Source organism: Erpetoichthys calabaricus, chromosome 11 (genome assembly GCF_900747795.2).
Source record: "Erpetoichthys calabaricus chromosome 11, fErpCal1.3, whole genome shotgun sequence".
In the NCBI taxonomy this organism is placed as follows: Eukaryota; Metazoa; Chordata; class Cladistia; order Polypteriformes; family Polypteridae; genus Erpetoichthys; species Erpetoichthys calabaricus.
Window position 1 is genome coordinate 82,469,530 of NC_041404.2, and position 23,593 is coordinate 82,493,122.

Below are 23,593 nucleotides of genomic sequence, written 5' to 3' on the forward strand. Positions count from 1 at the left end.
ATAGTGGGTCCATCAGCTAAAGCCCAAATTGGTCTTGGTCTTCTCGGCTCTTTCTCTGTCTTTTCCAAACCTCAAGTCCGCAATCTTGGTGTTACCTTTGACAGTAACCTCTCTTTTGAGAAACAAATAAATTCTGTAGTCAAGAGTTGCTTTTTCCAACTTCGTCTATTAGGTAAGATAAAGCCTTTTTTATCTTCTAGGGATCTTGAGATAGCTACTCATGCATTTATTTTTTCTCGCCTCGATTACTGCAACTCGCTGTATTCTGGGATTAACAAATCCTTGATACACAGGTTACAGTTGGTAGAAAATGCTGCCGCTCGCTTTCTGGTTGGGGCAAGAAAGTATTACTCTGTCTCTCCTATTTTAGCTTCTTTACACTGGTTGCCTGTCAGTTTTCGAATTGATTTTAAAATCCTGCTGCTAGTTTTTAAATCTTTACATGGGCTTGTCCTGCCTATTTATCTGAACTGTGTGTTTTACATCAGCCATCTAGAGTGCTTAGATCTTCTGGTCAGCTGTCTCTTGTTGTCCCTCGTACCAAGTGTAAAACCAAGGGGGACATGTCTTTTGCAGCTGTCGCACCTCGCCTGTGGAACACTCTACCTCATCATATAAAGGAGTCGTCTACAATTGAACTATTTAAAACAAGATTAAAGACTCATTTCTACTCACTTGCATTCAGTGACCTTCAGTAATACTGATGGCTTCCTCTTTGTGATTATATTACATTACTTCTATTTTTTATGTATATAACATTACTTCTATTTATTATGTATTTTATTTTATGTTCATATATTTTATTTCTATTTATGTTTTATGTTAAGTTGTTCTATTTTTGTAAAGCACTTTGGCCACAGCATTACTATGTTTGTTTAAATGTGCTATATAAATAAATTGACATTGACATTGACAATGAATGAATATGGAAATGACAATGATCATGAACTTGACTCCGGGTATATTACTGTCCTGAATATGGATGACTGGTCAACAAAGAATGGATGTGTTTGAATCTCTCGGAAAAATGGAACAATCTCACCGTGTATCCTCGGCGTGTGGTGGATAATGAAGTCCAACCCCGGGGTCTCAGGCGATGATTGAACTGAAGTAAATCCGGCGGAATGATAAACAAACTGGATACAAAAGCACAATGTGAAAAATAGCAGGTAATGGTGGTTCTTTGTCGTAAAATGAAATTTCCGTCTTTCTCCTTCCTCCTCTCTCTTTTTCCTCCTGATTGTATAAATAGTAAAGAGCCGAATGTAATTGATTGTGAACAGGTGCTTTCCATCTTGGGGCTGCAGTCTCTCTTCCTCATCCGTCCCCCCTGTATTTACGGGGACAACATTCACTGACGCACACATTATAAGCAGCAAACAGGACGATGGAAAGAAAATGCACTCAGCACAAACACTGAAAACACTATTACTATGTAGCCCTGCTACAACAGTATATTACAGAATACATATTTGTTTGCAGAATTCAGTTGAGTTTATTTTTAATTTTTCAACACTACATTTCACTTGAACTGACATATTACAGGAGAAACTTGCACAATCACTGGGATTTTTAAATACTTGTCATATCCTGCTCATATTGGATCTCCACAGTGGTACCGGCCTAAGTGTTTAAGGGCAGACCCTTCCAGATTCACATGGCTTAGTCTGCAAGGCAGGACCTGAGTGTCACAGAACAGTTATGATCCTGGCCCAAAATTCCCAGTCGCCCGTCTCTTTGCAGGCTCACAATTGTCTGCACCAGTGCTGAAGGAAGGAGGATTGCTAGTCAAAATAGCAGATTGGAGAGTATGTTTCCTAAAACTATGGTTTTAAAGGGGAAAGGCTCACTGTGGTTTCACTGGTGAGCAGTATATAAAGGATTAACGTACACTTAAAAATCTATGGATCATAATTTATTTAAATTTTCTCAGAGGATAAACCTCAGGTTCTTACAAATTTGCGGTGAGACTGTTTAAAATTTTACTTTGTGTACCTCCTGCCCACAAGTTTGCCACTGACTTATAAATAGTACCAAATATACCAGTGTTGCACTTTAGTCCTTTTCTTACAGACTCCAAACACCACATCTGATTAATTACTTAGCTTCGTCCATTTTCTAATGAAAGAGATAAGCTAAACAGATGTGTTTAAGTCTCCAGTGTGTCTCATGGAGGAGAACAGACAGAACAGAGTGGCTACAGAACTTTGTTTTTTTCAGGGCAATGTTGATGTTCTTGGAGAAGGTCTGAGCAGTCGCTGATCATTTGTGGCACAACAATCACTACCAGAGGGAGGCTGATAATACAATGAGGACTCGTTGGCTTTACTTGAGAAAGCACTGCTGTTGCCAATGATTGGCAATACCCTTTCCTTCACTCTTTTATTCTGTCATTCACTCATTGCAAGGATTCTGGGGTTCTTGAGCAGTGTGTTACACTGCTTGGCATCCATGGTTCTGCTACACTTACTTGAATCCCTCATCATGGTACACTTAAGGCTGGCTTGGAGATCAACTGTGGAATGTGTCCTTTCCTTTGCAGCCATGCTGGCTTGGTTGGACTTTCTGATAGTGCTGGTATGGTTGACAGATGTGCTATATGTAGTGCTTCGTCTTGTCCAGTACCTTGTTAACTCAAGTTTTTCCTCTCTTGAAATTTTTATGAAAGGGCACCATTTTAAAGCACATTTAAAACCTGTTCGAAACCTATGATGAAATAAATAAAAACAATTTAGACAAAAACAAAAGAATGGAGGGATTTTCAAACAGGAAAAGGCATTATCTTGTTTTCTAAAATCATCACACATTTTTATAATTCCTAACGTTTTGCATACTCTATATCCATCCATCCATCCATTTTCTAACCTGCTGAATCCAAACACAGGGTCACGGGGGTCTGCTGGAGCCAATCCCAGCCAACACAGGGCACAAGGCAGGAAACAATCATGGGCAGGGTGCCAACCCACCGCAGGACACACACAAACACACCCACACACCAAGCACACACTAGGGCCAATTTAGAATCGCCAATCCACCTAACCTGCATGTCTTTGGACTGTGGGAGGAAACCGGAGCGCCCGGAGGAAACCCACGCAGACACGGGGAGAACATGCAAACTCCACGCAGGGAGGACTGCATACTCTATATACGTTTTGTAATCCATCCATCCATCCATCCATTTTCCAACCCGCTGAATCCAAACACAGGGTCATGGGGGTCTGCCGGAGCCAATCCCAGCCAACACAGGGCACAAGGCAGGAAACAATCCTGGGCAGGGTGCCAACCCACCGCAGGACACACACAAACACACCCACACACCAAGCACACACTAGGGCCAATTTAGAATCGCCAATCCACCTAACCTGCATGTCTTTGGACTGTGGGAGGAAACCGGAGCGCCCGGAGGAAACCCACGCAGACACGGGGAGAACATGCAAACTCCACGCAGGGAGGACCGCATACTCTATATACGTTTTGTAATCTCTTTTGGATAAAATATCAATTTTTTAATCTCACCAAACTCTGGTGTTGCTCTAGTGTTTTAAAAGAGTGAGCTAGATTACTAAATTTACAATATTTATTCAACCATTCATCCATCAATTTACTCAATTGCTTTACACAGGTACAGAGCACATTTCAGCAGTAATGGGGAATCGGTCGACTTGAGGGCACACTACACAAGATGTCAAAAATTAAATTAATTTTTCTAATTTGTTTTTACTTACTTTTCCCATTTGAAGATGAGGGTGGTGACATCAACACCAGGGCCATTTTGTGTTTTGGCTCTTGAAATGGAACAAATTTCTAGGCTGTGTTCACACGTGATGTTAAGATTATTTAGTGTCTTACACTTTGTTTCTTCATTGAAAACTCTCAGTGGGTCAAAAAAGTTTATTATCTTAAATTTGAAAACGTTTATATTTAAAAATGATTTTACTCAAACATCATGGGGTACACTACAGCTAACAGTAATGTCCATGACCATGTTGTTGAAGAGAAATTACACCATTTAAATTCAACAAATCTATTAAAACTGAATTTAACTGACATCCAGTAAATAGTAGTAGGAACCTAAAAGCTCAGCTTCTATTATAATAAAACATCCGATCAAGCAGGCGAAGTAATGATCTAGAGTATGGAAACAGGCAAGGCTGTTTTCATGGTGAACTTTAACACAAGGCTATGCTCATAAAAGAGGACCTATATGAACGTTTTTATATGACAGGTGTCAGGGTCAGGTTAATTGACTTGTTTGGGTGTCACACAAGAAGCTAGCAGGGAGAATAAATCTGCACCTCAGAGCTTATTGGACAGCTCCTCTGGAAATATACAGAACAGCTTGTGATTCCAGGTTTCATGTAATCATTGGTAATGATGTTATTCCACACACAAAGTGCTGCTAGTTTGTCATCAAAGCATCTGGCCAGCAGGAGTTATTACATGTCTTAAGTGTGCTGTTTTCTGCCCTTCCTTCTTAAAATCTGCAACTCTCTCAATCCAAACTAATCCATGATATCAATCTGTTTGTACCCCTCTGACCAGATACTGTGTTGGGCTGATCACATTTACAAGCCAATATTTGAAATACTATCCATACATATGCAGGTGTCACAGCATCTGGGCTTAATTTAACTGCTGTGAGGATATAATTAATCTATAATGACTATTAAAACATGTCTGCTTTTTTATTATTTCTTAAATTTGTTAAATGTGCCCTTAATGAATGGAAGCAGTAAAGCTTAGCCTCAAATCCTAACTGAATGTATTGGCCCTAAATTGCCATTGGTGCTAAGTAAAAGGTCTTAAGGATCACAGTGAGCTACAAATGTGCAGTAAATGCCTCAAATCATTATTGCTGGATTTTACCATCTTATTATGCAAGATGTGGTGGACAGGACTATATACTTGCTGGGAAGTCCTGGTTTATTTCCAAAAAAAAAATCAAACTTTTTACTTCTGCATTATTCAGTTTAAGCACTTCCAGAGAAATGTCAAAAGTACCTTTCACTTAGACAGCAGTAAATGATGGGGTTATAGGTGGTGGAGCTCATGGCCAGCCAGAACACTCCAAGATACACTTGTTGAATGTGCCTCCAATGGTAGATTCCCTTGTATAGCCATCCCAAGAAAAAATAGATGTGATATGGCAGCCAACAGATGGCAAATGTTATAACAACAAGCACCATCATTTTCACAACCTACAAAAGAAATATATTATTTTCCTTTTATATAGATAGATAGATAGATAGATAGATAGATAGATAGATAGATAGATAGATAGATAGATAGATAGATAGATAGATAGATAGATAGATAGATAGATAGATAGATAGATAGATAGATAGATAGATAGATAGATAGATAGATAGATAGATAGATAGATAGATAGATAGATAGATAGATAGATAGATAGGAACAAAATACAATGTCAGCTGTATATAGTTATTTATTTGTTATCGTATATACTGAAAATTAAGCTCAATTTACTTTTGGATAGTGGTCTTCATTCTGAGAGCACTGTAGCAAGGTCACAGGTAAAATGCAATTACAACTCTACAAATCATTTGCCAGTGTAGTTCCTATTGTTTTTGTCAGCAGCTGGGGTAAGTTTCAAGTTATGCATACTTTAGGGGGCTCCTCAGTAAGGTGCTAAGAGGGTAACTTGCAGTTGTAATTAATAGACAGTTAAGGGTGAGGGCCTTTGCTTCAAACTCATTCTTATGGTGCATGCTTTTTCATTTATGCTTGTCATCTCTTGTACATTTACATATTATTTTTTTAAGTCACAAGATTGTCACATTATTTTTTACCATATTTTAGTTATACAATTGTCTTTATTTACATGCCTGTGTTTCTATCTATTTATAGACATTAACAACCAGTCTTACAGCCTTTATTTAATTAATATCTTTTGGAGAGCTGCCCATTTGGAAAGATTTTTCTATGGGCAGGGCTGGCACTAGAATATCACATGACTTTGACAAGATCTGAAATCTGGTAGGAGTGTCAGAGAGTGAGAGAGAATGAAAGAAAGAAAAGAGAGATCATCCACATGCCAGCAATATGTAGGAACCACTATGTGGCAATTGTGGCACAGATGTATATTTTCCTCGGAAGTTAGAAGAGACCTGCCTGGATATTAGAGGCCAAGCATTGCCATTTACATTGAGCAGGCCCAACCTTGTAAAAAGATTGTAAGGCAATGGAGGGCCAAAACTCCTTCAGACCAATAGCAGGAAATGCATGTGTTGCTCTTTTAAAAGAGAAGCCTAGGAGACAAGGCTCATGAATGACTGACAAGGACTTTGGGGTGCAGGGAAACCAGGAACCATTATGAGCACTAATCATGTAGTTCATTAGCATACAATATAAAAAGCAGTTCCAGACTGAGTGGGGTTTAAAAGCCTCCTCTAACCAGGAGAAAGAGTTTGGGATCATGAGAGGCAAATAGAAAGAGGTATTGGTGTGGAGAAGGGAGAGTGGTACTACTTGAGGACTGGGTAAGTTTGAAAGCCTTCACATAAGGGAAATCCCAGGAGTCATTTGGAAGAGAAAAGTTCTCTTTGTTTAGTCTTTTTTTAATTTTTTTTGATTTTGGCTTTTTGTAACATGACCCCTGTGTTTTTTATTTCATTATAAGTACACGTATTTTGAAAGCTTTATTCTAAGGTATGTGTTAAGAGGTACCCAAAAGTGACTGGATGGTATTTATTTATTTATTTACTTAAATAAAAGGATTTAGTCTTATATATTTAAGGCTGAATTGAAGAAGAACATGATCTAAGATACTAACAAAGGAGCATGTCTCCATAATGTATGCAGGTATCTGTCAAATAGACTCAATAACAAATGAACAAGCTACAATGTTTTAAAGTTAAATATCTCCAGTTCATTAAGACAGCAGCTGCTAATGGTTGAGCAAATTTCTTAGATAATAATTTACATCTCAAATCATTCTGGGTCTTACAGTATGTACTTTTTTCTTGCCTTATTGAGCTTTACTTCACTTCTATACAATTATTCCCATTTGTCTCAATTTAATGAAAAATGAGGCTCTCAAATGATCACAAAAGAGCAAGAATACTGAGACGTGTTTGTCTTTTGTGGCACTAATTTGTTTGTGCTTTGAAATAGTCGGAGGCTTACGCTCACCGGTAATAGACAGGTACTTGAGACTCAAAAAAGGAACCAAAGTAGCTCAAATTATTGGCAGTACATTGAGAAAAGAACTCATTTGTTCCCCTAAATTGAAATCCTGCATGTCTACCTTGCCTAAAGAAAAAACTTTGCTGTCTACATGCCATTAGCTACAAAATAGTGACTTGCTCTGCAGTGAGCTTAATAGGGGAGCTTGCCAAGGAACTCTTTTCTTTATCATTCACAGCCAGTTTTAATATAAAAATGCAAAGATGCAAAGTACTATAAAGATGTATTGCATTATTGTTCTTTATTGACACGTCTGAAATTTGTTTACTTAACAGGTGTGACAACAGATGGCCTATTCAAGCTATCAGACTTGAATGTACATATTGGGCTTTTTCCACTGTTAAACTCATCATTTAGGACTAAAATATAATGTTCTAAATGTGCAAATTTGTTTTATATATATATATATATATATATATATATATATATATATATATATATATATATATATATATATATATATATTGTCACAAACGTGCAAATAGGAGGATGTTGTATGGACCAAGCAAAGGTAATTCCACGCCAGACCAGGGGGTGGCAGGGTGCACTAAACCTTCTCCTGTTATCTCTGCAGACCAGCCGTGGGAAAACCTGTCTGATTCAGAGCGGATGATGTCAGATTCTTTTTTAGATTTTCAGATTTCTTCCATTTTTAAATTATAAACTAAAATATCAAGAAAGTCGTGGTTTATAAGAATGTCAATTAAAACGAATGGATTGTTTATTTCACATATGTCAAACTCCAGGCCTGGAGGGCCGCAGTGGCTGCAGGTTTTCATTCTAACTCTTTTCCTAATCAGTAACCAACTTTCACTGATAATTAATTTCTTTTCCCTTCATTTTCATAGCCCTGTTTTTAAAGAGTCAGTCCTCTGAATTGATTTGTTTCTTCATTAAATGACAGCCAAACAGAAATGAGATGTGAAACGAGCCAAAAGATGACCAGCTAAATTGGGGCTTCAAACTCAAATCAATTCCACTCCAACCAGTTTATTAATGAGAAGCTAATTCTTGCTGTTAATTAAACTCGTTATTTAATTCCACAGCTTGTTGCTGCTCTCATTCTGCCACAGCAGACATTTCCAAAACTGTTGATTTTCTGTTTTTTCTAAGAACACCGTCAAAATGTTTTGGTGACCTGAGCAGATCAGCCTTACCGAGACCTTCACTTTTCTTTAATTTCCACATATTGTGTGATGGGCACAGGTTAGCTGTTCATGTGGCAGCTTGTTTTGTGCCTCATTATTGTTTGGCTGCTAATTAAGGAAAAAGAAACAACTGAGAGGCCTGAATCAAGTTAATTAAAACTAAGGCAAAAGAAGTTAATTAGCAGCAAAAAGTGGTCACTAATGAAGAAGATGGTAAGAATGAAAACCTGCAGCCACTGTGGCCCTCCAGGACTGGAGTTCGACACCCCTGGTTTATTTAGTCTCTTATAAATACTCATAGTGGACCTCAGTTTAACGGGAATACTCCAATTGGTAAGACAGTAAATATTTTATTCTCATTTCATGATTTTTACTCCATTAAATAATAATTAATTTTTCTTTTACATATTTATAGAATTTTGTGATTTTGACTACAATAAATAATATTTTTTCTTTTGTACATTTACAGATTTTACTAGTATTCTGGCTTGCCCCCCTAGTATATACAGTGGGTATAGAAAAGAATCACCCCCTTTCGAAATATTCCCATTTTTTTTGCTTTACAGCCTTAAATGAAAACACACACAAAAAATATTTCTTCCCAGCTTTACTTACTCAATGCAACCTATAACATCCAAGTGAAAGATATCACAGGTACAGTTCAGAAAAATTATAAAAAATCAAAAACAAGACATACTGAGATTAACAAAGGAAGTTAATATTTTGTTGAACCACCCTTTACTTTAATGACAGCCTTGAGTCTGTTGGGATACTTCTCTAATCAGATTTGCACATCTAGATTGAGCAATATTTGCCCACTCTTCTTTACAGAACTGTTCAAGTTCGGTCAAATTGGATGGTGAGCATTGGTGGACTGCTATCTTCAAATCTTTCCACAGATTTTCAATGGATTTAGGTCTGGGCTCTGACTGGGCCACACGAGGACATTCACTTTTTTCTCCTTCAGTCACTGTGTGGTCAATTTTGCTGTGTGCTTTGGGTCATTGTCATGTTAAAAGGTGAACATTCTGCCCATCTTAAACTTTTCCAGCAGGTTTTCAAGAATTTGATGGTATTTTACCCAATCCAATTCTGTCTACCCTAACGAGAGCCCCAGGCTCTGTGGCAGAGAATCACCCCCAGAACAGGATGCTGCCACCTCCATGCTTTATTGTAGGTATGGTATGTTGTGGATGGTGAACTGCATTGGATTTCTGCCAGGGGTATCATTTGGTATTGAGGCCAAATAGTTCGATTTTGGTCTCACCTGACCATAAGACCTTTTTCCACTCTGCATCAGAATCTTCAAGGTGCATTTTAGCAAAGTTCAAATGAGCCTTAATGTGGCCTTTTTTGAGAAGTGGCTTTTTCCTTGTGTCCCTCCCAAACGAGCCACAATTGTGGAGTGCTTGTGAAATTGTTGTCACATACACACAATGACCACTCTTTGCCATAAAATCCTGTAACTCCTACAAAGTGGTTATTGGCCTCTTGGCAGCCTCTTTTACCAGTTTCCTCCTTGCTGTTCCATCCAGTTTGGAGGGACAGCCGGATCCAGGGAGGGTCCTAGTAGTACCAAACACTTGACACTTCTTTATTATGGACTTTACTGTGCTCCTTGGGATTGATAAAGCCTGTGAGATTTTTTTGTATCTCCTACCTTATGTCTGTCCACAACTCTATCCCTGAAATCTTTTGAAAGTGGCTTGCCACCCATAGTCAGTTGTTTGCTGTCAGTTGCACTACCAAGCAAGGGAATGCTCCAGGGACAGCTGTTTTTATGCTTCACTAATCACACTGATTACAATTGATCACAGGTGGAAGCCAGTAACCATGGGTTACTGACACCTGATTGAGTTTAGGAGAGGGGTGATCCTTTATATATCTCAGTATTTCTTGTTTTTGATTTTTTAAAATTATTCTGAACTGTAGCTGTGATATCTTTCATTTGGATGTTATAGATTGCATTGAGTAAGTAAAGCTGGAAAAAATATTGGTTTGTATGTTTTCATTTAAGGCTGTAAAGCAAAAAAAAATGGGAATATTTCTAAGGGGGTGATTATTTTCTATACCCACTGTACATATAATCACACTTGCGTGTCTGAGTGCCAACCCGAGGCCACAGGGGGCAATGTCGCTATCTTTTTTGTCTATTCCCTCTGCTGCTCAGCAGAGATGCCCCAGGAGGCTGACTGGCCATGCCTGATGTGGAACAAAGTGACCTGCAGAGTCCCAAAAACAGTTGGGGTGCCGGCCCGGCCACCCTGTTTTTATTTTGAAGCACCACAAAAAATAATAAAGTTTCAAAGAAATAAACAAGTACATGGGGGGTGCTAGAACACATATCAACCGATTTAACAACATGTCTATATCAGTAGGCCTGACTGGGAGCTCCATCCTCTTGAAGGCTCAGGTTGAGTGAGATACCTCCTTCTGGGGATGGCCATTTTTATATGCTTTGCACCAGAGTTTGTGGGAGGGCCGGTTTGGGAGTGATGGGGCAACCTGGGGCATCTTCTCTGAGCTGCAGTGGGAAGAGACAAAACAGTTTTGACAGCACGCCCTTTTGTCTCAGGGTGGTACTGCATACCTGATCAGAGCCGGCAAAGTGGTCCTCAGATCCACATGCGTGACTATATATATATATGTGTGTGTGTATATATATATATATATATATATATATATATATATATATATATATATATATATATACATATACTGTACATACACAACAAATAATTAAATAATGAATACAATGACAACATTTGAAAAAAGCATAGCAGTTTCACTGAAAAAAGCTTCCCTGTTAATTTAACATTTTACTGTTCTAGAAGAAATTTTTTGTCATAACAGACAATATCAAATCATGTTTTTATTTTAATACCACTACCTTTAAAATATATAATTCATTTTGAAATGATTACGTAATTATTTGTAATAGTGGCTATTTTTATCATCTTATTATATTGCTCTATGTTCATAATTTGACCTTTTACATAATCCAGCAATGACAACAATTGCTAATTGGTAATAACTTTTAATTACTTCCATGTTGATCAGCCAATAGTGAACTGGTCAACACATTTCACTAATCACTTGAGGCTTGTAAAAAACACCAAAATGCCTTTGTTGCTTCATATACCAGCTTTTTGTACTGTAGTGCCCACACTGTACATAGCACATAATGATTTTCGTATCCTTTCCTTTTCTTAATGTATCCACCATTAGTCTTAATCACTTACTTTCCTTTTGGAGTGGAGCTGCTCCTGATATTTATTAGAGGTATCACCAGGAACTTTGCTTCCCCATAAATTGTAGCCAATGACTGTGTAGCAGACACCAATGATGATGAGGGGTGCTACATACACCAGCACTATCACTATAACTTGATACCTGGTTAAAAAAAAAAGATAAAGATGTTAAAGAAAACAATATGAGATGATATGCTAGCAACTACAGAACAGAACATGGTGCAGTTATAAATATATTGAGATAAAAAGAACTATAAGAGTGTGAGTGCCTTTAAAAATCATGAACTTCATCATCATTTATGTCACACATTAATATTACATATTTAGAAAACACTTTGCCAAACTTTTGGCAAAAATGAGTTGCAAGGTCAGGATACATAATAATTTCTGATTTTTAAAATTGGAGCACAGACTGCTTAATAAACTTAATGGTCACACAGAACTAATAACCTAAAAGTTTAAAGTGCAGTGCACTTTCCACCACACCATACCAGCTGCTTATACAAGTAAAATATCAGATAAGCAAATAAACATTAAAAATTACAAAATAAAACTAGTTCTTGCTTTGTGTTTGATGCAGGAATAGACTCTAGCCTTCCATAGGAACATAAGAAATCTGGCAAACGAGAGGAGACCATATAGGCCATCAAGCCCCTTTGTTTAGCTAATAGCTCAGCTGACTCAAAATCTCATCCAGATTTTTCTTAAAGAATGTCAAGGTTTCTCATTCTACTCCACGTCTCAGTAGTTTGTTCCAGTGTCCCATAACTCTTTGCTTAAAGAAGTACTCCCTGGCTTCAGTTTTAAATGCAGTTTCCCTTAACTTCCACTGATGTCCTCAACTATGTGATTCACCCTTAAACTGAAATAATGTTGCCTTTGATGATTTTATATACCTGGATTAGGTCCCCACACAGTCTTCTCTTCTTGAGACTAAACAGGTTTAATTCTCGGAGTCTGTCACAGTAGGACATGTCCTCAAGTCCTGGGATGCACTTGGTTGTTCTCCTCTGAGCAGCTTCAGGTGCTGCGATGTCTTTCTTGTACCGTGGTGACCAGAACTGCACACAATAGTCCAGGTGCGGTCTTACTAGTGCATTATATAGTTTGATCATAACGTCCCTTGACAGATATCCAGCATTTTATATGATATAACCTAACATTTTATTTGCCTTTTGAACTGGTGTGTCAGCATAAACCCCTAAATCCTTTCCAGAGATTTGCTCCAATACGACAGTGTCTCCCATCTTGTATTTATAACTTATCTTCCTTTTGCCCATGTGTAGCACTTTGCACTTTTCTACATTACACTACGTTTTAAAGATGTTCACCCAGTTCGGAAGTTTGCCCAGGTCTTTTTGAATTCTTTTTGCTACGTCCTCAGTTTCTGCCATCCCTCCAATTTTAGTGTTACCTGTGAAATTGAGAAGATCAATATAAATCAGAAAAAGTAATGGTCAGACCCCTGGGGAACTCCATTGATGACCTTGCTCCATGTGGACCTTGCTCTTATCTGTACTTTTTGTCTCTTGACGATTAATCAACTAGAGACCTAGTTTTGTAGGATACCTCTGATGCCTACAGCTTCCATGAGCATGAATTGCATTACTTGGGTTTGAGAATCCAATTCTTATTATATAGTCCTCAGAACGGTGAATCTTATATGATTTGATTTTTATTTTTAAATCCAAAAACCCTCTCTTTAATAAAGCGTTAAAAGTGGCATCAGGATAACCCTCCTTGTGAACTCGAGCATCCCAAAGCTCAATTCAACTGTGCCATCCTAACCTGGCCAGAGTTTTTCTGTCATTCAGGCTACAGAATGGTATATTTGGTGCCACACAGCACCCACATATATCCACAGGCAAAGGTGTTTTAATCATATTGCTATTTTCACTTTGCGTTGCAACTTTAAATTTAATTGCAGGAGGAAAGATGGCTTTTAGCTATCTGCTTAGGTTGTCTCATCTTTTGGTCTTCTCTGCCATTACTAAGCAAACTCATCTCACAAGAGTTAATAACATTATTCTATTTTTCAAATTAAGTAATTAGTTACCTGTGTTTGTTTCATCTGTTGTAGTAACTTTTTTCGTGAAAGAAAAACCTTTGCTGTACTTCCATACTGATTACTATATTTAATTCTATTAAAATTTACTGGAGTCTGACATGAATAGTTTGACTAATTCAGTTTTCAAAACCACTTTGTGTACTTTTCTACAGTTAAATAAAAGAAACCATACTTGCTTTCCAAGCTCCAATCAAGGAAATAAAGATTGTTTTTACAGTCGTTATCTACGTTTCGTATTGTAAGGAAATAAAGTGCTATTTCCTCCAATCAATTCAAAATAAACATTAAAAGAACAATACAAATGATGCGTTTTCAAGGTTTCTTAGTGTTCACCTTGCTGATTACAGTAAGCCTGCTGCTACACATTGCACAGTTTCCTCCGAGTCTCACTATGAAAAGCACCTTCTCTCTTTTTTTTTTTTGGCTAATCTCCACATTTACTGCGGCACTGCAATCCCTGCAGTCCTCCAGGAAGGCTAGTGATCAAAGGAGACCTGTCTTGGCGTGATCTGTCAGTGCCATTTTCTGCCCTGCAGATCTGAAGCTCTCCAAGTCTCCATGCCAATCACTGACGCTATTGTGCTCTGTCAGCAAAATGATCCGGAGCCAGCTTTGTTCTCCTTCCTCTGCAGTGCCCTATTAGATGAAGAGCTTTGCTTGAAGAGAAAGTAAATATAAAGCACAGTGGGGATTTTTTTTTTTTCGCACAACTAATTATTGTTCTTAACCTAATGGCATTGCAGGTAGAAGTATAGGTAGGGGCGCTTTTCTAATTCAAGGCAAAAAAGTCTTTGAAAAATATTATCTGTCAAAAGAGCATTAAAGTGAAATAATTATTTAAGTAGTGTGCTTTTGTTCATTAAAGTCAAATAATAGAAACATAATAAACTGTTTTAATGCAATCTACATGACAGAAATGTATGATTTTAATCAACAAACATGGCCAGCAAATGCATCTTTTGTGGTTTAGCTATACAGCATATAGAAAGCAGCAAGCTAATAATTAAATGAAAACACTTTAGCCAAATTTTGGACTGTTAAGTGCACACAGTTGACAAATATGTGGTAATACTTACATTGTAGTTATTATAACTGAGATAATGGAATACAGAAGAGGAGAGCCAAATGACAAGTCAAAGTCCTCAGTAAAATCCATCCACATCTCATTTGCATTACCTGTAAGTCCTCCTCCAGCCCCCCATCATTGCTCCTCCCGTAGCAGTTCCTGGGAACTTTAGGGAATGAAACAACTATTCCCATTAAACCAGAAAGTCAACCACCTCTCCAATTATAATCCACAAATCTATTGAGTGACTCTTTATTTTTGCTGTTTTTATTTTTCTTTTTTGGCTTTCTTTTAACACGATTTAGTAGATCTTGCATTGCCTTTTTCTTTCACTTTCATGTAAACCAAAAATAAACAGGATCTCTCCAAGCTTGATTGGACATGAATTAGGAAGGCAGTGTCGCCAAGCAAATATAATGCACTAGTAGACATCTTGTTAGCTTTTGTTTTCTGCACCCAGCTCTTCCTAAAGAGAATGATAACAGAGATCAAGTTTATTCTGGCAGCATGACATACAAGGCAGGATCTCTGCTCTTAAAACAACACTAGAGCATTGACCAACATAGCTATATATCCTATTGGATCTGAACAGGAAATCAAACTGCTAGACGCAAGCTCACATACACCTGGAAGACAAGGTTTGCTAGGTGGGGTTTGAACCTGTCATCATATTTGTCAATGCTTTTCTTCCACTTATTGATGTGGCCAAAAAAACTATGCTTTGTAGAGGCTGTCCCTGAGTTTCCATGACATTAGCAAGTCCAGGATTTATGAGGAAACTGGTAACACAAATATTTACCCAGTGGAACAAAGGGGAAAACTCTACTAAACAACAGTCCTGCAATCACACATCGGCTCTCGGCCCTGCCAACAACATAGTGAGCCACCTTTACCAAATTGTAAAGGTGAGTCTGGAGAAAATTGAGAAGACACATGAGCAAGCAATAATAAAGCAAGAATTCTTTTGACTATGTCCTTGAATGGCCAGAGGGTAATTTGAAAGCAAAGCCCTGATAATCAAGGTGCCAGTCTTCTTATATACATCACCCCGTTAAAGTAAGTAGTAGCCACTTTGAAGTGAGAATAGCAAATCCATATTAATCTTTGTGAGCAAACCTGAACAATATATACAGATGAGTCAGTATGATCGCTTCCTAAAAGGATACGCCATTAAGATTGCTCAGCTTGGAGGATTCATGTTCAGTTTTCAAAACATATTTGCCTAATCAGTGTGTCTCATTTCACAGATTCTCTCATCCACTTGAACACTACACTACACTACAGATCTTGATCAGCATCTTCCGTTCATTCACACAGACACATGAAATGATTTAGCAAGTAGTGTGGTAGATAGTAAGACATTAGAGAGCTTCCAAATTCATCTTGAGGTCATTTAAGAGGCCTTGGGTCTATAGGACTGATGACCTGTGCTTTGTGAAATAGTTGTAATGTTTTCACATGAGGAAAGAGAGACAACACGTACAAGATCACAAACATGTACCCCAGTATTAACCTTCTACTATAAAACTCCCTTTTCATACCATATAGCTGCACATTTTAAAACCAAATGCAGTCATTAATAACAGATCCTGAATTCTCCATACCCTTAACCCTCTATACAGAAAGCAGGCCTTTATCACTTTTTGAACAATGGACTCTCTACAGCCATCCTGTACTGGGCTTTTAAGAAAACATCTATGACTGCAGCTGTGATGCATTTCATTGCTGAAAGCATGCCCTCTAGCAAATTACAAAAAAAGCCTAATTTAGCCACTGTGTTGTGTATTGTACAGTACAATAAATAAATAATATTCATTTACATGTAGTTATAAATTTAATACAAGACAACAGTGCAGTTGAATGTCAAACAATGGAAACATGACTTGAAAACACTGCAGTGGCAAGATGTGACATAAGGACCTGCTCAGAACGTTTGCTAGCCTATCATCCTTATTAATAGCAACTTCAGGGGAGAAACAGAAACTGTAAATATTTTAATCTTTAGGATTGCCTCCTCATGTCTTAGCCCCTAACCCAGTTCTACACACGGCCACAACTCCTAAGAACATTATAGTGGACTTCATTTTCAGTAGTTTGTAATATAAAATTCCAACAGATTGGTTGGCTGTCTTTAGATCAGGAAGAAGTCAACAGCATAAAAACAAACAAGCATGTTGCAATATCTATATATACAGCAGAATATTTTAGCAATATCCACATACAAAATATTTAGAAAGACATTGAAAATCAGATTATCAATATCCCTGAGAAAAAAAAAATGTCCTAATTTATCTCATTCACATCTCAGGGGTTAGTAACGGAGAAGACATGAGAACATCAAAGAATAAAATGTGCACATGAGTATTATATTAATGAAAAAAGCCTTTTACTATTGTAAAACTATAACGCAAGGCAGTAAAAATGAAGCTCTAATCCTTAAAATACCAAGTGCTTCTTAATCTCTCCTCCTCCTCCCCCCATATGGCACTACCCGCCGCTGCCACCGCCTCATCCGTATTGCTGGCAGCTGCTGCCGAAGAGACAGGAGTATCGCACGTCGCTGCCGCCTTCTTCGCAGCACTGCGGGGGCAAGAGGGTGCTGACGGTGAAGGGCATTAGGTGGTAGCAGAGCCACTGCCTGAGCAGGCTGGTGTGTAACTACTGTAACTGTGGCATCCCCACGCCCATCAATATGGTGATTCCGCCTTTGTATGACACGAATGTGTGGCCCGTCACCCTGTGCAAGAGGCTGATTAATTATAATCAATGCCCTAACAATGTTGGCCATTCTCTGTCTTTGAACCTTTACAATACAAACAATGAACTAAAAGCATAGATGAGTCTGTGCCAACTTCCACTCGCTGAATACTACAGACTGAATGAGCTGCTCACTCACTACCTTGCTGCCTCTAACAGAACACAAGCACTAACTGAGTGAAACTGGGACGTGTCAGGCATACTTATAGTGATGAAACAGATCAGCGCTGTGAAGTCTCATGAGAAAAACAAAGCCAGCTTACATCTATGAGGGGGTGGAGAAAGGGGGAGGTTTTGGCATTCCTAATTCAGTCAATGTCGGCAGCTTTGCGCAGTGACTGGTTCCTCACCTGTCACCCCCCATCCCCATGCGTAATGCAGAAAGGATGCTTTTGTTCTCTTTCTGATATATAAACCTTTTTTTGGTATTGTAACTGCATACTTGTGATACTGACCCTGGGTTCACTGAATTTTCAGTGTAGCTCTTTTGTTACTGGCACTGGCAATGTATATATTCATGCACATATCCAGCAGTTTACAGCCATCAAAGTTACAGAAATGAAGAAGAGGTCCCGATTAATGAGTAAGACAGCCTTTGATGTGAGAAGAACGAATATAGTGGAGGAATAAAATGAAGGAGAAGCGGTAGGAAGATAAGTTACACAGCGGGAAATGGGTGTAGGAGTAGCTGAAGGGCATGCAGTACAGGTCCATGTAATATTGAGAAAGGACAACATGACCTTACCTAAAAAAACACACCATAATGAGATCAGACAAGGAGCAATAAACTTTGGGAGGGAATGATGAAACAAAGCTGCAAAATGCCCTGAAGGTGAGACAAACTCACTGTTGAATGACAGAGTAAAACCAATGATGGATTGATGGAAAGGAGTTGCAAACATGTACTCAAAAAGCAGGCACTGGTGAAACAGGCAAAGCAACAAGAACAGCATCTAGCTCGAGACCTAACTAACAAAGATGAAAGTTCTAACAGACAGGGTAATTGACAGGATAAGGGGACAGTTGAGGGAGGGGAGAGGGGGACACACGTGTTGGGTAGAAAAACAACATGGGCTAAGAAATGAAAGCAGGAAGCACTACAATGAGAGGCACTGCTAAACACACAAAAACAGGTTAGCAACGATAGACATGCATGGAAAGATTTAGTCAGAAAAGGGTGAATGAAAAAGGATGAAAAGAGACACATAATAGGTGAGATGTCAGGGTTGGGAGTTGGCTTTATGGTGAAGATACAGTAGTAGCAGTTCTAGAGGGATTACAGGTGAAGGAGCAATAAGGGGAGACGGCGTAAGAAAGGCAAGACTTGTGTGGACAAAGCCAAGAAAAAGTGTAGTGGGGATGAAAGGGCAGCATAGAAAGATATGGAGCTATGGTTACAGAAGTGTAACTGGTGAGGTTTAAACAGGTTCAAACCAAAGAAAATGGGAAATGAAGAATAGGGGATAGGCAAGAAATTGTGGGGTAAAGTTAAGATTAGAGGAATCTGGGCACTAAGAAACAAGAATTGGAGTTGGCAAGATGGTTCAATCAAGCAGAAGATTTAGGGAACACAAGAAGCAACTTACTTAAAGAACTAAAGCCCATAGCTCAGTGTGGAGCATAGCCCATCAATGGCAGCTCTCCAGCAAGTTCAACTGAGGGCTATCTTTACTGTCTTAGTTTTGTTTCCATGTCTTGCTTCCATGTGTTTCGTGGTCTGCCTCTCTTCCTTTTTCCCAGAGGATTCCAGGCCAGAGACTGTTGGGTGGTGCTGGAAGCATGGTTCTTGAGGGTATGTCCAATGCAAACCCACTTTCTCAACCAGATTTCCTTGGTTACAGGCTCTTGTCCAGCTTTTGACCACAGGTAATCATTTCTTATTTTGTCAGGCCACTATATGTTGAAGATTCTTTACAGGCAATTTTTGATAAAAGTGTATATCCTCTATTGTATCCTTTTGGCCATTCTCTATGTTTCTACACCATACAATAGAACTGGGTTGATGTTAGAATTGAAGATCCACAGTTTTGTTGCTTTTCGTATTACTCTAGAGGAACAAATACTGTATTATTCAGTGGCACAAAGCTGCTCTTACCATCCCTAATCTAACAGTGATATCTCTGTCTGTAAACCCCTATTTATCCATTTTGCTTCGCAGGCATGTAACAGAGTCAACTTCTTCAAGGGCGTCACCCGCTGCTCTCAATATGTTGTCATTTTAGATGTTGAATATTGTGAGTTTGGTCTATTTCTTGCTATTCAACCCTATTTTGGCTGATGTGGCTGGCAGATATTCTGTCTTATCTTTCATTTGGCTGTAATTGTGTGAGAGAAGGGCTATGTCATTTGCAAAGTCCAAGGTCCAGTGTATCTCATTCTTCTTCCATACTGTGGTTGATTTCATGATCAAATCAATCCCCAAGAGGAACAGAAAAAGTGACAGAAGGCATTCTCTGCATGGGCCATCATGTAAGACATGCCCTCAGAGGTGCTTTGTATGAGTGAAATTAATTTATCTGGTATTCCATAGTTTCACCAGCGTTTCCACTAGGTTTTCCAACACTAGAAGCAAGGCAGGTACAAGTTCACAACATTGATCAAGACAGGATGAGACTGTACCTTGTGGAGACAAGAAGACAGCATGCAAAAGTGATTCATTTTTTGTAATTATTTCTGTGTATTTGAGGGAGGTTGTTGTTGTTTGCTGTTTTATTTCCAGATCTCTTGATCTTCTGTAGCTAAATTTTCCTCTTGTGACAAATAAACTATCTATCTATCTATCTATCTATCTATCTATCTATCTATCTATCTATCTATCTATCTATCTATCTATCTATCTATCTATCTATCTATCTATCTATCTATCTATCTATCTATCTATCTATCTATCTATCTATCTATCTATCTATCTATCTATCTATCTATCTATCTATCTATCTATCTATCACAACAGAGAACAAAGTGATTTTCTGTCTTTCAGCACTGTATATTTTGGCTACATTTTTTGGTAAAATTTTTAAATGAGAAGCATGTCATGCCATCAGTTTATACGTTAGACTCTGTCATTCATCAGGCAAATGGTATATACAAACAAAAATAACTATATGTGGCATGGTAGCAACAAGGCTGTAGGTTCATGCCTATCAATATGTGAAAATAGAAAAAAAAAAGTATTTTTGAGCTCTTGATACTTGTATTCTCTATAATCTGTGTGCTTTGCAGGTAGCATTAATATGAATTCAGTCTAAGGGCGTTTTAAAATTTATGGTGCTGTAATTTAAATCTTCTTAGAAATTGCCACTGGGGGATGCACAAACCAGCATGTTTCTTTTTTTGCCAGTCCCAAGCCTGGATAAATGGGGAGAGTTACGTTAGGAAGGGCATCCGGTTTAAAATTTTGCCAGATCAATATGTGGACAACGATAGAGATTTCCATACCGGATCGGTCAAGGCCCAGGTTAACAATGGCCACCACCAGTACTGTTAGCCAACAGGGTGCTGGGGGAAATAGGGCTAATGTTGGCCAAAGGAGAAGAAGAGGGGGAAGGAGTATCCAGAGGTAGGAGGAGAGGAGGAAGGGTTGGAGAGTGGAAGTGAGGATAGAAACTTTGAATGTTGGCAGTATGACTGGTAAAGGGAGAGAGTTAGCTGAAATGATGGAGAGAAGGAAGGTTGATATGTTGTATGTGCAAGAGACCCAATGGAAGGGGAGTAAGACCAGATGTATCGGAGAGGGGTCCAAATTGTTCTGCCATAGTGTACTGTAGATGGGAGGAGAAATGGGGTAGGAGTTATCCTGAAGAAATAATATGTCGAGTGTTTTGGAGTTGAAAATACTGTCAAAGTGGTCATTATGAAGCTGAAAATTGAAGGTGTGATGATGAATGTTGTTAATGCTTGCACCCCGCAAGTTGGGTATGTGATGGATGAGAAAGATTTCTGGAGTGAGTTGGATGAAGTGTTGGAGAGTGTACCCAAGGGAGAGAGAGTGGTGATTGGAGCGGATTTCAATGGACATGTTAGTGAAAGGAATAGAAGGGATGAGGAGGTGATGGGTACATATGGTGTCAAGGAGAGGAATGAAGGTCAGATGATAGTGGATTTTGTGAAAAGGATGGACATGGCTGTGGTAAATACTGTACATATTTTAAGAAGAGTGAGGAACACAAGGTAATGTGCAAGAGTGAAGGAAGATGCACACAGGTGGATTATATCCATGCAGGAGAATCAGTCTGAAGGAGTTTGGAGACTGCAAAGTGGTAATAGGGGAAAGTATAGTTAGGCAGCACAGTGGTCTGTAGGATGATGTTGAGATCAAGAAGGGAAGGAGAGTGTGGACAAAGCCAAGGATGAAATGGTGGAAGTTGAAAAAGGAAGAATGTAAGGTGGAGTTTAAGAAGGCACTGGGTGGCAGTGAAAAGTTACCAGATAGCTCGGCAACTGAAGTAGAAGTGGTAATGGAGACAGGTAGAAGGGTGCTTGGTGTGACATCTGGATAGAGAAAGGAGGACAAGGAAACTTGGTGATGGAATGGGAAGTACAGAAGAGTACAGAGAGGAAGAGGATAGTGAAGAAGAAGTGGGATAGTCAGAGAGATGAAAAAAGTAGACAGGAGTACAAGCTGATAAGGCATAAGGTGCAGGGAGAGGTGGCGAAGGCTAAAGAAAAGGCGTATGATGAGTTGTATGAGAGGATAGACACTAAGGAGAGAGAAAAGGACCTGTGCCGATTGGCTAGGCTCAGGGACTGAGCTGGGAAAGATGAGCACCACAGATGCAATGTTTGCTCTGTAATAAGAGTATAAGTTTAATATGTCACTGTACTCTGTGCAAATATATCTTATAAATCTGCCTTTTTCTACTCACATGCACAGTGGACATAGAGCCAGATTTAACACAGGGGTTCACCATATAGAACTGCTAGGCAAGCATTATAAGACAAGACAGATAGACACAACTGGGAAAAGGGCAGTCAGACCGAGGACTGTTATATACTATTTTTGTCTGTCAAAGTCAGCATGAAACTGTATCCTCTTTTGCCTTTTTTCGAATGGCATGATTCACCTAAGTGGGGGCCTACACGTGAAGAAATAGTATAAAGCCTTGGAACATTGGCCGGCACACCTTTGAAGCCAACGGACGGATGGGAGATAATGCCATTTGATCCTGAAAATTCTTCCACTGCAATGGCAAAAATGGCAGACTCTACACATCGGGCCCCCTTTCCCGAACTGGGTTTTTGCCATTGCCTTCCTTTGTCTGTTATGCAGACGTTATTCTCTTGAATGATTTTTTTTTACTGTTGTATCACTAAAGGAGGGGTATCGGCTTTTTATTTTATATCTATATAGATTCGGGTTATGTAACATGCCACAATCACGAAAGAACTCATTCCCAGGAAACTAGCACTATTTGCTGGATACATGCTCTGAGGGTGTTGATGGAGAAGTATAGAGAAAGGCAGAAGGAGTTACAGTGTGTCTTTGTGAACTTGGTGAAAGCATATGACAGGATGCCTCGAGAGGAGTTGTAGTATTGCATGAGGAAGTTGGGAGTGGCAGAGATGTATGTAAGAGTGGTACAGGATATGCACGAGGGAAGTGTGACAGTAAGGTCTGCCGTAGGAGTGACAGATGCATTCAAGGTGAAGGTGGGATTACACCAGGGATTGGCTCTGAGCCCTTTCTTATTTGCAATGGTGATGGACAGGTTGACAGATGAGATTAGAGAGGAGTCCCCATGGACTATGATGGTTGTGGATGACATTGTGATTTGTAAATGAGAGTAGGGAGCAGGTTGATGAGACTCTGGAGAGGTGGAGATATGCTGTAGAGTGGAGAGGAATTAAGGTCAGAAGGAACAAGATAGAATACATGTGTGTGAATGAGAGGGAGGTCAGGAGAATAATGAGGATGCAGGGAGTAGAGCTGGCAAAGGTGGATGAGTTTAAATACTTGGGATCAACAGTACAGAGTAATGGAGAGTGTGGAAGAGAGGTGAAAAAGAGAGTGCAGGCAGGGTGGAGTCAGTGGAGAAGAGCGTCAGGAGTGACTTGTGACATACGGGTACCAACAAGAGTGAAAGGGAAGGTCTACAGG

General features: G+C 39.0%; 1 protein-coding gene across 1 annotated transcript in view; it reads right to left on the bottom strand.

Moving 5' to 3' along the window:
* Positions 1-1,483: 1,483 nt before the first annotated feature.
* LOC114642194 (neuromedin-K receptor-like) overlaps positions 1,484-23,593 on the bottom strand; it is a 75,375-nt gene continuing 53,265 nt past the window's right edge. Inside the window, exons 3-5 of the mRNA XM_028791171.2 lie at positions 11,597-11,747; positions 5,002-5,198; positions 1,484-2,706 (exon numbers count right to left, since the gene is read on the bottom strand). Coding sequence (XP_028647004.2) covers positions 2,391-2,706; positions 5,002-5,198; positions 11,597-11,747 — 664 coding nt within the window. The 3' untranslated portion in view covers positions 1,484-2,390. The remainder of the gene's footprint in view (positions 2,707-5,001; positions 5,199-11,596; positions 11,748-23,593) is intronic.